Source organism: Salvelinus namaycush, chromosome 1 (genome assembly GCF_016432855.1).
Source record: "Salvelinus namaycush isolate Seneca chromosome 1, SaNama_1.0, whole genome shotgun sequence".
Lineage (NCBI taxonomy): Eukaryota > Metazoa > Chordata > Actinopteri > Salmoniformes > Salmonidae > Salvelinus > Salvelinus namaycush.
In genome coordinates this window covers 11362461-11378539 of record NC_052307.1, presented here as the reverse complement: position 1 = coordinate 11378539, position 16079 = coordinate 11362461, and the positions used below count along the sequence as shown (strand labels likewise).

The 16079-nt window shown below is 44.6% G+C and overlaps 1 protein-coding gene across 1 annotated transcript in view; it reads right to left on the bottom strand.

Annotated features, from left to right (window-relative positions):
- LOC120053790 (DNA repair protein XRCC4-like) overlaps positions 1-14614 on the bottom strand; it is a 38187-nt gene extending 23573 nt beyond the window's left edge. The window contains exons 1-2 of the mRNA XM_039001042.1: positions 14445-14614; positions 12922-13127 (exon numbers count right to left, since the gene is read on the bottom strand). Coding sequence (XP_038856970.1) covers positions 12922-13127; positions 14445-14583 — 345 coding nt within the window. The 5' untranslated portion in view covers positions 14584-14614. The remainder of the gene's footprint in view (positions 1-12921; positions 13128-14444) is intronic.
- Between the last annotated feature and the right edge of the window lie 1465 nt (positions 14615-16079).

Sequence of the window (16079 nt, the reverse complement as noted above, 5' to 3'; positions counted from 1 at the left end):
AATTGTGCATTTGCATATTGCTAGTGCTGATGAACACACTGCATAGCACATATATACTTGCTATTCAATAGGGAGATTTGCATTCACCTGTCTGGTTATTCCTGTAAGTGAATATAACGAAAAGGAAACAAGGATACAAGGGAAGGAAGGTCAAGGGGAGGAAGGTCCTTCAGACAATTGAGATGCATCTCTGTGAGGAATCCATTCACATACAAATGACTTATACATACCATACATTCCCCAATTTGTAGACACACACAGTTATGACCCCAGCCTTATTACCCCAACCCGCTATGTCCACATTTACAAACACATCTTCGACCCTCAGAATATACCTCCCCACTTTGTAGTCTAACACACAACTGCCTGCCCCTCATACACACACATCCTTAAGAAAAATATCCTTAAAGAAAACATGTTCCATGTGCTCTCTCAATACAGACATAACAGCCAGCATACTGTATATGTACACCCATCCGCCATACAGTACCCATATGCCCATCACACAGACACACTTCCATTATTCCCCTGTCTTATACATCCGACACAGATAAATGCCAGCGGTAGCGTGCGGAGCACAGCTTAGGACAATACGCCAGGGCTCAGTTTTATTGGAGAGAATGAAATGCATAGAAATAGAATGAATAGAACAGGAGTCCCCATTCAAGTGAAAAATTATTTGTCTGTTCTATTCATTGTATTTATATGAAACCTATCCAATAGGCGAAATCCAGGTAGATAACTTTTGAAAAACTGGGCCCTGGCTTTTATTTACCAGCTTCTCCTGTCACCCCCCCACATCAATAGAGTAAGGAATCACAGTATGAGAGGAACAGACGGGGGTGAGGGGAGGGTAATAGCCTAAGGAAAAGAGCAGGGAGCCTGTTGAAGTAGAGGGGGGAAGACTGGAGTTGGATGCCTACTTTTTCTATTTGGTATCTAGATCTTTGGGTATGGCTGCCCACAGTACACACCCACACCACTCTGCTTCAATCAGAGACATAAACTAGTGCTAATCAGTGTAAGTGTCTGAGGGGAATCCCTAGTGTGTGTGTGTGTGTGTGTGTGTGTGTGTGTGTGTGTGTGTGTGTGTGTGTGTGTGTGTGTGTGTGTGTGTGTGTGTGTGTGTGTGTGTGTGTGTGTGTGTGTGTGTGTGTGTGTGTGTGTGTGTATATATATATAGACAGGATATATATATATATATATATATATATATATATACACTGCTCAAAAAAATAAAGGGAACACTTAAACAACACAATGTAACTCCAAGTCAATCACACTTCTGTGAAATCAAACTGTCCACTTAGGAAGCAACACTGATTGACAATAAATTTCACATGCTGTTGTGCAAATGGAATAGACAAAAGGTGGAAATTATAGGCAATTAGCAAGACACCCCCAAAAAAGGAGTGATTCTGCAGGTGGTGACCACAGACCACTTCTCAGTTCCTATGCTTCCTGGCTGATGTTTTGGTCACTTTTGAATGCTGGCGGTGCTCTCACTCTAGTGGTAGCATGAGACGGAGTCTACAACCCACACAAGTGGCTCAGGTAGTGCAGTTCATCCAGGATGGCACATCAATGCGAGCTGTGGCAAAAAGGTTTGCTGTGTCTGTCAGCGTAGTGTCCAGAGCATGGAGGCGCTACCAGGAGACAGGCCAGTACATCAGGAGACGTGGAGGAGGCCGTAGGAGGGCAACAACCCAGCAGCAGGACCGCTACCTCCGCCTTTGTGCAAGGAGGTGCACTGCCAGAGCCCTGCAAAATGACCTCCAGCAGGCCACAAATGTGCATGTGTCAGCATATGGTCTCACAAGGGGTCTGAAGATCTCGGTACCTAATGGCAGTCAGGCTACCTCTGGCGAGCACATGGAGGGCTGTGCGGCCCCACAAAGAAATGCCACCCCACACCATGACTGACCCATCGCCAAACCGGTCATGCTGGAGGATGTTGCAGGCAGCAGAACGTTCTCCACGGCGTCTCCAGACTCTGTCACGTCTGTCACATGTGCTCATGTGCTCAGTGTGAACCTGCTTTCATCTGTGAAGAGCACAGGGCGCCAGTGGCGAATTTGCCAATCTTGGTGTTCTCTGGCAAATGCCAAACGTCCTGCACGGTGTTGGGCTGTAAGCACAACCCCCACCTGTGGACGTCGGGCCCTCATACCACCCTCATGGAGTCTGTTCCTGACCGTTTGAGCAGACACATGCACATTTGTGGCCTGCTGGAGGTCATTTTGCAGGGCTCTGGCAGTGCACCTCCTTGCACAAAGGCGGAGGTAGCGGTCCTGCTGCTGGGTTGTTGCCCTCCTATGGCCTCCTCCACGTCTCCTGATGTACTGGCCTGTCTCCTGGTAGCGCCTCCATGCTCTGGACACTACGCTGACAGACACAGCAAACCTTTTTGCCACAGCTCGCATTGATGTGCCATCCTGGATGAACTGCACTACCTGAGCCACTTGTGTGGGTTGTAGACTCCGTCTCATGCTACCACTAGAGTGAGAGCACCGCCAGCATTCAAAAGTGACCAAAACATCAGCCAGGAAGCATAGGAACTGAGAAGTGGTCTGTGGTCACCACCTGCAGAATCACTCCTTTTTTGGGGGTGTCTTGCTAATTGCCTATAATTTCCACCTTTTGTCTATTCCATTTGCACAACAGCATGTGAAATTTATTGTCAATCAGTGTTGCTTCCTAAGTGGACAGTTTGATTTCACAGAAGTGCGATTGACTTGGAGTTACATTGTGTTGTTTAAGTGTTCCCTTTATTTTTTTGAGCAGTGTATATATATATATATATATATATATATAGACCTAGTCCAGACAGTCAGTGCCCAGACCCAGAAGTTCAGCAGCAGGGAGGGGAGGTGGAATGTAGGACTGGAGGACAAAGGGAAAGGGACATGACCCCAGTGAAAATGGAAACACATAGTGGGCATAGAGGGGAACAAGGCATTCCTTATGGGAGCATCCAACTCCCAAGTGAATGTCCTGAAGTCACCCTGGTTACACTGGGAGCATCCAACTCCCAAGTGAATGTCCTGAAGTCACCCTGGTTACACTGGGAGCATCCAACTCCCAAGTGAATGTCCTGAAGTCACCCTGGTTACACTGGGAGCATCCAACTACCAAGTGAATGTCCTGAAGTCACCCTGGTTACACTGGGAGCATCCAACTCCCAAGTGAATGTCCTGAAGTCACCCTGGTTACACTGGGAGCAGGGACACAATGAACTCATTCATAAAGGCAAAGTCTACTTGATAATCTAGACATCCTTTGGTTTTCCAAAAAGTTAAGCGATTTCATCCATACTGTGCTATAAGAAACTTTAAGGAAAATGACCCTATGTTGCAGAGTCTGCAAGGTGAAACCCCATTAATTGCTTACTATACAGTACACATTACAACAGACAGGATTTAGTAGAGAGTCCACATTATTACAACAGACAGGACTTAGTAAACAGTACACATTATTACAACAGACAGGATTTAGTAGAGAGTACACATTACAACAGACAGGATTTAGTAGAGAGTACACATTATTACAACAGACAGGATTTAGTAGAGAGTACACATTACAACAGACAGGATTTAGTAGAGAGTACACATTACAACAGACAGGATTTAGTAGAGAGTACACATTACAACAGACAGGATTTAGTAGAGAGTACACATTATTACAACAGACAGGACTTAATAGACAGTATATATTATTACAACAGACAGGACTTAGTACTCAGTACACATTATTTCAACAGACAGGACTTAGTAGACAGTACACATTATTACAGGACTACTGTTGGAGCCCACGCAACCATTAGCCATATCCCCCTTTCCTAGCTCAAAATGGCATGTATCTCTGGAAAACAATTATGTGTGTGTGTGTGTGCATACGTGCGGGTGTGTGATCCGATAGCACTGTATGTGTGTTTTGGGGTGGGAGGGGGTCTTTATTATGGGAAGCGTGGGCATCTAGCGGAAAGCTTGCCCTGTCAGCAGCAGATCCACCTAGCAGAGGCTGTGGGGAAGATAATGAGACGGAAGTGAGAGGCGGCAATGCCCTGATAAAGACTGATCATTTGAGCCTTTCTAAACAGCTTAGTGTGTGTGTGTGTGTGTTAAACAGGGGGAGGACATGCAAGTCTCTCCTGTTATGAGTGTAATATGCCAGCAGCCACAGAAGACATGTTTCTCTTAAGAATAGATCTTGCCATGAACATGATGACACTATTGGGTGGTCACATGTCTGATTGTAACAGAAAGACTCCGGCAAGATTGTGGGAGAAATCTGCATGTCAAAATTAATGCAGTTCTTTAACAAATACGTGTAAGTGCAACTTGTGCAAACAGATAAAAAGATGAATGATGGACACCCAGACAGACCACATGGATTAGTCCTAAATTGTATCCTCCATTGTGGCCTGGCGAATCTTCAGTTTCAGCTTTCTTCCAATTGTCATACAGAACTGGCCGTCTAAATTTCTTTGTAATTTGCAACCAAATACACAATTTGAGTTGTATTAATTATCCTACTTTTCAGTTACTCTGGTCCCTGTCTGCTTTTGTTGGTTTAGCGATTTATCCAAACACAAATTAGCGGCATCGCACCACGACACAAAACTGTGAAAATGGAAACACAAAACAGGACGCCCTTATTTCTAGGAGAATATACTATTGTATCCGAGAGGGGTCTGGCATAGGACTGAAATTATTCTGTATTTCACCACTACTTGTTCTGCCCAACACTGAACATGTTCTTAATAAGACATTATCTACAGTTCGTTAAGTAAAACAGACATCTAGACATTTTCCCTGCAGTGTTACCTGTATCAGAGCTTGTCTGTTTCGGTAGGCAAGCTCAACAGTCAAGTCGCCCTGCGTATCTATCAATGCATTCTGCCTAACAAAAGCAACAGCCCCCTAGACATGGGCACCACTATATGACTGTTTGCCAACAATGACGTATCTGTGGTATTCACAGACGTGTTTGGTTTTGGGCTGGGTGGGGACAATTCCTTTTCATTTCAATCACACTGTTTTCTTTAGTTTCCATCGCTGTTCTTCCTCTTTTCTGCCACAGAAGCAGGCGTTGGAGCAGCTCCATGCCCAGTAGAGACAGCTAGATGAAACAGTGGTATCGTTGGTATAGAATGGGTTGGACATGATATGGACCTTTAGACACACTACAGTAGTACAATAGCATTGGATACTGGCAACACAGTGAGAAAGGTCATGTGTAGTCTAGTCATAATATGGATAAGTACAATATTTAATGTGAGTTAATGTAGCGCAAAGAAAAGGACAGGGAACTTTCCTAGACCATATAAATCCAATAGGAAGCATCATAATCCGCAAAAAATAAATAGAAAATTATGTTTTTCCTCTCTCTCAGACCAAAGGTTGAGAGAATGCCAAGAGCGTGCAAAGCTGTCATCAAGGTAAAGGGTGGCTACTTTGAAGAATCTCAAATATAAAATATATTTTGATTTGTTTAACACTTTCTTGGTTACTACATGATTCCATATGTGTTATTTCATCGTTTTGTACAATGTAGAAAATAGTCAAAATAAAGAAAAACCCTTGAATGAGTAGGTATGTCCAAACTTTTGACTGGTACTGTATATATATAAAAAAAAATATGTGTCTGACATGGTAAAGCATTTATCCCCCAGCCTGATAGTTCTCTAGAACCCCTGAAAGATGATGTCGCTGACAATATCCTGACAGTATCCAACTTCACCTCAACACCAAACTAGCACATCTCTATTCATTCAAGTATTACTTTCACAGAGGAGCATCAATGAATCAACAGAAGATCCAAACAAGAGAACCTGAACATGTGTCAAGTGCAGTGTACTGTAGGTATTTATCTAAATATATGGCTCTGGGCAATGCATACAAGTGAGCGGCTGCAAGAAAGCCCTTGCCACAAGTCATGGGTCAAATCAAATCAAAGTTTATTTGTCACGTGCGCCGAATACAACAGGTAGACCTTACAGTGAAATGCTTACTTACAGGCTCTAACCAATAGTGCAAAAAAGGTATTAGGTGAACAATAGGTAAGTAAAGACATAAAAACAACAGTAAAAAGACAAACAAATAACAGCAGCGAGGCTATATACAGTAGCGAGGCTACATACAGACACCGGTTAGTCAGCCTGATTGAGGTAGTATGTACATGTAGATATGGTTAAAGTGACTATGCATATATGATGAACAGAGAGTAGCAGTAGCATAAAAGAGAGGTTGGCGGGTGGTGGGTGGCGGGACACAATGCAGATAGCCCGGTTAGCCAATGTGCGGGAGCACTGCTTGGTCGGGCCAATTGAGGTAGTATGTGCATGAATGTATAGTTAAAGTGACTATGCATATATGATAAACAGAGAGTAGCAGCAGCGTAAAAGAGAGGTTGGGCACACAATGAAGATAGTCCAGGTAGCCATTTGATTACCCGTTCAGGAGTCTTATGGCTTGGGGGTAAAAACTGTTGAAAAGCCTTTTTGTCCTAGAGCCTTTGGAGGATCTCATGACCCATGCCAAATCTTTTTAGTTTCCTGAGGGGGAATAGGCTTTGTCATGCCCTCTTCACGACTGTCTTGGTGTGTTTGGACCATTCTAGTTTGTTGGTGATGTGGACACCAAGGAACTTGAAGCTTTCAATCTGCTCCACTACAGCCCCGTCGATGAGAATGGGGGCGTGCTCGGTCCTCCTTTTCCTGTAGTCCACAATCATCTCCTTAGTCTTGGTTACGTTGAGGGATAGGTTGTTATTCTGGCACCACCTGGCCATGTCTCTGACCGTCTCCCTATAGGCTGTCTCGTCGTTGTCGGTGATCAGGCCTACAACTGTTGTGTCGTCTGCAAACTTAATGATGGTGTTGGAGTTGTGCCTGGCCATGCAGTCGTGGGTGAACAGGGAGTACAGGAGGGGACTGAGCACGCACCCCTGGGGGGCTCCAGTGTTGAGGATCAGCGTGTTGCTACCTACCCTACCACCTGGGAGCGGCCCGTCAGGAAGTCCAGGATCCAGTTGCAGAGGGAGATGTTTAGTCCCAGGATCCTTAGCTTAGTGATGAGCTTTGAGGGTACTATGGTGTTGAACGCTGAGCTGTAGTCAATGAATAGCATTCTCACATAGGTGTTCCTTTAGTCTAGGTGGGAAAGGGCAGTGTGGAGTGCAATAGAGATTGCATCATCTGTGAATCTGTTTGGGAGGTATGAAAATTGGAATGGGTCTAGGGTTTCTGGGATAATGGTGTTAATGTGAGCCATTACCAGCCTTTCAAAGCACTTCATGGCTACGGATGTGAGTGCTATGGGTCTGTAGTCATTTAGGCAGGTTGCCTTTGTGTTCTTGGGCACAGAGACTATGGTAGTCTGCTTGAAACATGTTGGTAATACAGACTCAATCAGGGACATTTTGAAAATGTCAGTGAAGACACCTGCCAGTTGGTCAGCACATGCCCGGAGCACACGTCCTGGTAATCCGTCTGGCCCCGCAGCCTTGTGAATGTTGACCTGTTTAAAGGTCTTACTCACGTCGGATACAGAGAGCGTGATCACACAGTCGTCCGGAACAGCTGATGCTCTCATGCATGCCTCAGTGTTGCTTGCCTCGAAGCGAGCATAGAAGTGATTTAGCTCGTTTGGTAGGCTCGTGTCCCTTTGTAGTTTGTAATAGTTTGCAAGCCCTGCCACATAAGATGAGCGTCGGAGCCGGTCTAGTATAGTTCAATCTTAGCCCTGTATTGACGCGTTGCCTGTTTGATGGTTCGTCGCAGGGCATAGCAGGATTTCTTATAAGCTTCCGGGTTAGAATCCTGCACCTTGAAAGCGGCAGCTCTACCCTTTAGCTCAGTGCGAATGTTGCCTGTAATCCATGGCTTCTGGTTGGGATATGTACGTACAGTCACTATGGGGACGACGTCCTCGATGCACTTATTGATAAAGCTAGTGACTGATGTGGTGTACTCTTCAATGCCATCGGAAGAATCCCGGAACATGTTCCAGTCTGTGATAACAAAACAGTCCTGTAGTTTAGCATCTGCTTCATCTGACCACTTTTTTATAGACCGAGTCACTGGTGATTCCTGCTTTAATTGTTGCTTGTAAGCAGGAATCATGAGGATAGAGTTGTTGTCGGATTTACCAAATAGAGGGTTTAGGGGAGCTTTGTATGCGTCTCTGTGTGTGGAGTACAGTTGATCAAGAATATTTTCCCTCTGGTCGCACATTTAACATTTGGGAGAACTGATTTAAGTTTCCCTGCATTAAAGTCTCCGGCCACTAGGAGCGCCGCCTCTGGGTGAATGGTTTCCTGTTTGCTTATTTCCTTATACAGCTAACTGAGTGCGGTCTTAGTGCCATCATCTGTCTGTGGTGGTAAATAAACAGCCACGAAAAGTATAGCTGAAAACTCTCTAGGCAAGTGGTGTGGCCTGCAATTTATCACAATATACTCTACTTCAGGCGAGCAAAATCTAGAGACTTCCTTAGATTTCGTGCAACAGCTGTTGTTTACAAATATGCACAGACCGCCCCCCCTCGTCTTACCGGAGTGTGCATTTCTTTCTTGCCGGTGCAGCGTATATCCCGTTAGCTGAATATCCATGTCATCATTCAGCCACGATTCCTTGAAACATAGGATATTACAGTTTTTGATGTCCCTTTGGTAGGATATTCGTGATCGTACCTTGTCTATTTATTGTCCAATGATTGCACGTTGGCGAGTAATATTGACGGTAACGGCAGCTTTCCCACTCACTTTCTGTGGATCCTCACGAGGCATCCCGCTCTGTGTCCTCTGTACCTGCACCTCTTCCTCTAGCAAATAACTGGGATGTTGGTCTTGTCGGGTGTTATGAGAATGTTCTGTGCGTCCTGCTTGTTGAAGAAAACATCTTAGTCTAATCCGAGGTGAGTGATCGCTGTCCTGATATCCAGAAGCTCTTTTTTGCCATAAGATACGATTGCAGAAACATTATGTACAAAATAAGTTACAAATAACTGCTGCCATTTCTTCCGGCGCCATTTGTCAATGGGTATGAGAGGGTATGAGAGAAGTGACTCAACACGCAAAACCTCCAAACATTGGAGAGCCTCCATAGGAAGCCTCTGGGAATTCCCTGGGACTGGATGCTCCTGGACCCGCCCTGTCCTCTGGGAGGAAGAGGAGCAGTTACAGTCAGGGTGTTCCCCCCTCAGCTAGGCTAGCCAACAACATCAGCCACACATCAGCCTGTGGTCTGGGTGGAATGGTGACAACTCAGGCAGGCCTGTCATGGGGGAACATAGTGTGGAGTGTGTGCCATATACTGAACATGGGGGTGCTATTTCCCCAGGCATGGCAGTTTGTGCGAATGGGGAAAAAGCATACAGTGGCTAGTGCATTGTGTAGAAGGGGAAAGAGTGAGTCATAACGTAGCGAGGCTCTACAAGAGGATAGTCCAACATACCGTAGTACACAGGATTCCTATACTGAAGCCCAAAAAATCAATAGGTCTTGTGTTGATTGCATATGAACGCATTCACAGTATGTGTAACTATGCTTGAAATCAATGCAAGCAACAGGTGACAATGCTTAAGAAGGAGATTAGGAAACTAAACAAAATACCTAAATCACTAATCAATGTGCTTCAGAAAAAGGCATTAGCACCTTCAGGAAACTACCCCAGAACTGGAACTGTCCTGTAGGTGTTTATAAAGCAGGAAGGGAATCCCAGACAAGGTATAGTCATGTTTAACTAGGCTATACAGTATGCTACTGTACAAAACCATGAGTTGGTGTCTGTTGAAATGAGGCCATGGGAGCTATGTAAAAACACACAAAGTTAGCATCATTGCCACAGAAGTCCCAGCTGACTGAGAGTGTTACAAGAAGACCGCCCCCTCTTCCTTCATCATCCCTTCTTTATCATCCCTTCTACCCTATGTGATAATCTACTGACATCCAAAATTTAACGAAGCCTGTAGTTTGTCAGTATAATCTGCACTCATACACTCATACACTATATGACCAAAAGTATATAGACACCTGCTCGTCAACATCAAAATCATGGGCATTAATATGGAGTTGGTCCCCGCATTGCTGCTATAACATCCTCCACTCTTCTGGGAAGGCTTTCCACTAGATGTTGGAACATTGCTGCAGGGACTTGCTTCCATTCATCCACAAGAGCATTAGTGAGGTCGGGCACTGATGTTGGGTGATTAGGCCTGGCTCGCAGTCAGCGTTCCAATTCATCCCAAAGGTGTTCGACACTGATCTCGATAAACCATTTCTGTATGGATCTCGCTGTGTGTATTGTCATGGTGAAACAGGAAAGGGCCTTCCCAAAACTGTTGCCACAAATTTGGAAGCACAGAATTGTCTAGAATGTCACTGTATACTGTAGCATTAAGATTTCCCTTCACTGGAACTAAAGGGCCTAGCCTGAACCATGAAAAACAGCCCCAGGCCATTATTCCTCCTCCGCCAAACTTTACAGTTGGCATTATGCATTCGGGCAGCTAGTGTTCTCTTGGCATACGCCAACCTCAGATTCGTCCGTCGGACTGCCAGATGGTGAAGCATGATTCATCACTCCACACACCACTCTTTACAGCTATCTGTCACTGTTCTCATTGTCAACTAGACCACACTACTGAGTACTGTTGTTAACTTAACATTTACAGGCAATATAAAATGTTACACATTTTACAGAGATAGTCCCCTATTCAGCAGAGACTGGGTGTGTGCGCCTATAGATTAATAGATTGTGTGATCAGCGTTTCTGATCCTAGATCAGAGTTTACGAGCATAGTGAATGTGATAGCAATAGCACCCAGGTTGTTTCTTTTGCAAACACTCCGACTTTACATAGCTATATCATAAAATCACTAGTGTGAAGGGACGCTGTGTTGACATAATGATTGGGCAAGCTGCTGTGGACATTCAACCCAAAATGAGGAATATCACCTGGTGCCACAATGCTACCTCAGACTCTGAAGCAACAGGTGTAGACTGTTAACCACCTGGCAAGACACAGAGGGAACAGCTCAACCAGTGCATCATCATCCCTCTCTCTCTTTCTCTCATTTTCTGCTGACTTTGCAAAGCACGACCAATACAGACAGTAAGGAAAGAACGTCAGTTAATATTTCCAACAGTGAGTTAACTCAAGCAATATCAATATCAAGAGCATACTGTATCATGAACTTCCATAATAACAGTATAAAAAAAGATACGCCTTAGCCTACATTGCTAATACACAATCTTCAAGACGATTTAAAAGCTTGATCTTTTCCACCAGCAACGGTGAGGATGTAAAATGCACCGTTAGGAGTTTGATGTCAGAGTAAGTCATCTAAAACACCTGCTTAAGAGCAGTTTAACAGCCAAACCTTATATTATATATAGTGTATCATTACAACTTCTAGGGGTCATGTGCATCAGATATTAATGTCAGGTTAAGTTCAACACCTGTTTTGTACTCTTTCTTCTCCTTTCTTGTGCTCCCGAAGAAAACTTGCCTCATCTTAGTCACTTTTGTACCCTAAAATTATCTCGCTAAGAAGACATGTTACACTTTTCAACTTCTGTGTGTTGTGAAAAAGAATGAGAGAGAAAAAGAGCAAAGAAAAGAAGCAGGTGATAACCCAGCTAAGTTGTTAAAGTTTAATGCAAACAGACCCCAGGAATTTTCAATAAAGGCCTAACACGCACGCACGCACGCACGCACGCACGCACGCACGCACGCACGCACGCACGCACGCACGCACGCACGCACGCACGCACGCACACACACACACACACACACTGTTTGTATTAGTCCTCTGTAACTGACCTTTTGTCTCACATTGTCTTAGATGGAGCCGGCCCTAGTTCATAAACAGGTTATTTATGGCCCCTGCTAACAGAGCTTCTTACCCTCCAGCCCTCCCTCTCTCTACCAGGACAGGGGTCCCAGGACGCCCAGTGACCTGGCCCCCAGGGCTTTAAACACCCACTCACAGGACAATATGGACCAAATCCTACCTTGAGATCTGTGCAAAGACTAAGAATGTTCTCACAAATCCCCCAGTGATTTCAATGCATGATTTACGCACAGGGACTAAACCATTCTGTTCTGATAAGATGGGTAATAAATTGCCAGATTGTTATCTTGGTTTCTCCTCAAGTGGCCCTCAAGGGAACACAACCTTCTTTATGCTGGATTGTGGAGAAACAATACATCTTATCTTTAAACAGCCCCTTGTAAACCCTCTTAGTGACTTCCTGTCTATTTTTTGTGTGTGGCTAGAGACCTACGTCCTTGGGGCATCATGGGAAATGAAGTGTGTGGTCAAACAAATTGAGCCGCACATAAGAAAAACCTATAGGAAACCAGAAGACTAGAGGATCTTGCAATGAGAGCCATTAGGCCTAGTATCAGTTTACATTTGGGGACATGTTCACAGGCCCAGATTAAGCCTACTTTCAAATCCTTGACTAAAAAGAATGTTCAAAGGAAACTCTCCATTGGTCCAGGAGTAGTACAGATGTAGGATCTTAATTTGGACCAGTTCGCTACAGCAGGAAAATAAATCTGCAGCAACAGGAAATGTGAATTATAATAAATTGACATTTTTGTAGGGGTGGATAAATTTTTCGTAAGGTAAAATCAATTCTGAAATTTCTAAGTGGAAATTACGAAACAGAATACTTTTTAAACCTGAAATTAACTATATGTTTTAAATGTCCTGAATTGCAGGAAAGTTCTCCTGCAACAGTGTGATCAAATTCATATCCTAGATCTGTATGATTAAAAACAAGCAGTGGATTGGGCTACTATTCTACCTGGTATGTTAGCATAGATATTTGGATGTAGCCTGTATCTCCATTTGAAAGGGAAGGAGTCATGTGGGGTGTCATGCTATAGTAGCCATTGCTGACACTTACCAAAACGCCTCTCTGGGTCTTCTTGTCATACGACAGACAACCGTGGTCAGAGGAGAGGTGGAACAGGTACTCCTCCTTTTCTGCCACTCCTCCTCTTCCTCTTCTGCTTTCTCCTCCTCCGGTCAGTGCCTGATGAAGATCTTCCACATATTTCTCCCTTTTCACTCCCAACTCTGTGGCTTTCCTCATCATCTCCTCCTCTGGTACTGTAAGAGTACAAAGCAGGGGTTAAAACAAGAAGACACAACTTTAGTCCCCAAGGTTTCTTCTGGCATTGATCCTCACTTTTCAATCAGAGACTGATTTCTACTTAGCTACCAACATGTAGGTGTGTGGACTGGCCCGTCAATGATATTGATGCCAGTAAATAGGACTGGAGTTGTATAAAATTGCTGACGTGACTATACCGAAGTCTCACTGGAAGGACAATGCATACTTTAAATGCATGTATAAAGGAGGCTTAAAGATTAGGGGAAAATTTGCATGAGGGGAAACAGCGCCGCTGTTCGCCCCAGCGCCTTTGCTATTGTTTTTGTTTTATTGATGAAAACAATGTAGAGGGGTATTCGGCAGCGTGAAAAAAATCAAAAAATCTGTGCACTGCTGTCCTATCGCGCGTGCAACGATGTCAGAGGGGGGGGGGGGGGGGGGGGGACTGTTCATTTTTCTGTAAGTTCTTTGTTGTTGGAATATCCCAAACAGACGTGGCAGTCTCACCAATTAAGAATTCCAGCTTTAAGGAAAGCATGCAAGGAGCCAAGAAGAAGATCATTAGCTGGAGCACAGCTGCTCTCCAAGGGGCCAGGGTCCCAATTAACACAGGTTCAAACACACACACTCACACATGCACGTGCATATCTGTCACAATGCCGTTACTGCCTGTCATCTCCCAGATGGACAGCCAGAGAAGAGAGTAGCTATGTTCCATGTGTACATGAAAGCAAATATAGCAGTGCTTTGTTGCCATTCCTAAATGACACAAAACAAATGGTGCACTAAGTAACTTCTTAGTTGAAAGACACAGTGTGGCATTCACTCGGACACCCCTCAACACACACACACACACACATACACTCACGCACACGCATGTGCACACACGCACACACACACTCACACACACACACACAAAGACAGGCCTTGTAAGGCTTCATCAATGTAATACACCTGTAAGCTGCACCATATGAGTGAATATGGATGATGAAACAAGCCCGCTGCTGTCCCTCTGGCTAACAGACCTGCAGTCACAGTGCTATGAGTCGAGGTACATAGTTGGGCCAGGTGCCTACTTAAGAAGCCTTATGAAGAGAACCCCAAACACACCTGGTGACAACACAGTCTGGAGGATGGTGAAGGAGTCGGGCCTCTACCATGGACTTACTTTGTCTGTGTGTGTGTGTGTGTGTGTGTGTGTGTGTGTGTGTGTGTGTGTGTGTGTGTGTGTGTGTGTGTGTGTGTGTGTGTGTGTGTGTGGGTGTATGCATGCATCTACATACATACTTGTGTAAGCCGCATCTAGCCCTTACCTTCTCCGATCCAGGACGAGCTGCCGTCACTGAGGGCGAGAGTGAACCCAGCACCCAGGTCTTCGGCCCAGTCCACCCGCAGGAAATAGGGGATGCTCGGGTCCAACACCACACTGATCTGACGGACCGTACCACTCATGCCTCCCAAATACCGTCCCACTTCTAGCTCCAGACCTGCAGAGATAGAGACCCAAGGGACAGACTTTAGACAAGGACAATCTTCATCAACGTTGAGTAGTGTCCACTGTACATAAAACACTCTTGATGTGACAACTTTTTTTTTTTTTTTTTTTTTTAAATATACTTTTCCTGTTATGAATTTGGATTATTAACAGTGGTTGCATCAATGCCGGGCATTGTTTTATTGCTCATGGTTTACTGTGAATACAAGCCCCCATGCAAATTCACTCAGGGATTGGGCAGTGCCATACAGTGTGTTTCAACAAAGGGCCTTTTAGGAGGTTGAATATATATGTGTGTGTGTGTGACGTTAGAACCACAGGGGATATCCATGGGGTCTGGCATTGGGGTGTTGGCTCTCTAACCACCAACAACGTGCAGAATAAAAGAAGAGAGCACCACATCCTGGTTGTTTAACAGCTAACTCCATTAGAATGTTGTGTATCAAAACGTATAGGTTAGACCTAGGCTGAATCACTTGAATCCCTGCAGGTTTTACCAGACAAAGATTTATCCTTAATCACAAAAATGATAATCTGAGGATTACAAGCCAATCTCAGATTCCCCTACCTGCAACATTTCTTCAAATGTCCCAATACAGAAACCATTGATGAATTAGAAATGTATTGGAAAATTTGTTTTCCTCGACAAAGCCAGGGAAACTTTTACTTGATTACGAATGTCCATGCCAAAAAGCATGATTACAGCTTCCAGGTGAAGTGAGAGGTGAGTTGGACTATTGCCTGCTAAAGTATAGGGCTGAGTGAAAAGAACAGCTTCATTGGCAGTTGGCCATTTGGACACGTTTGAAGAAATGAAAAGGAGCCCATCCGGAGAGGGAGCCAAAAGTTATGTGTACACACATTTTTTTCCCCCTAAAGAAGCCCAAGGAACAGGTCAAGGTGATTCAAAATCAGTGGTACAGCTGAGACCTGTCCTCTCTCACACACACACAGACACACACACCCGCCCCTCTCAGCAGATTAAAGTTGACCCTTTGTGCTCTGAGGAGGGTTTGGTTAGGCAGGATGGAGGGGTAAAGGATAAGGAGGGAAGGGGGGTGGGGTCAACTTTAACCTCATAAAGAGAGCCCAGCTTCTCATTAGTTACTGTAACATCTGTCTGAAGGGACGATGACCCTGCAGTAATGACAGAAGGACACTCCAATTAAATAAACACTGTGCTGACTCTCAGGAATGGAGCAATGCTCATAGAGCTTCAAAGCCAATGCTGGAATTCTGGCCATGTCATCCTCATACCCCTTACACACAATCATCCCTGTATCCCTAAATCATGACACAAACTCCCTCCCTTTCACCTCTAGCCCCTCACTCCTCTATTCTCCTCTCACTAACTCTGTAATTCTTTGTTCACTCCTCCCCTCTTTCCCAATGTTATGTTCTGTCCTTTCTCTTCTGAAGCACGTTTGGCAGGGTCTCAATGGTTGAAGTCTCA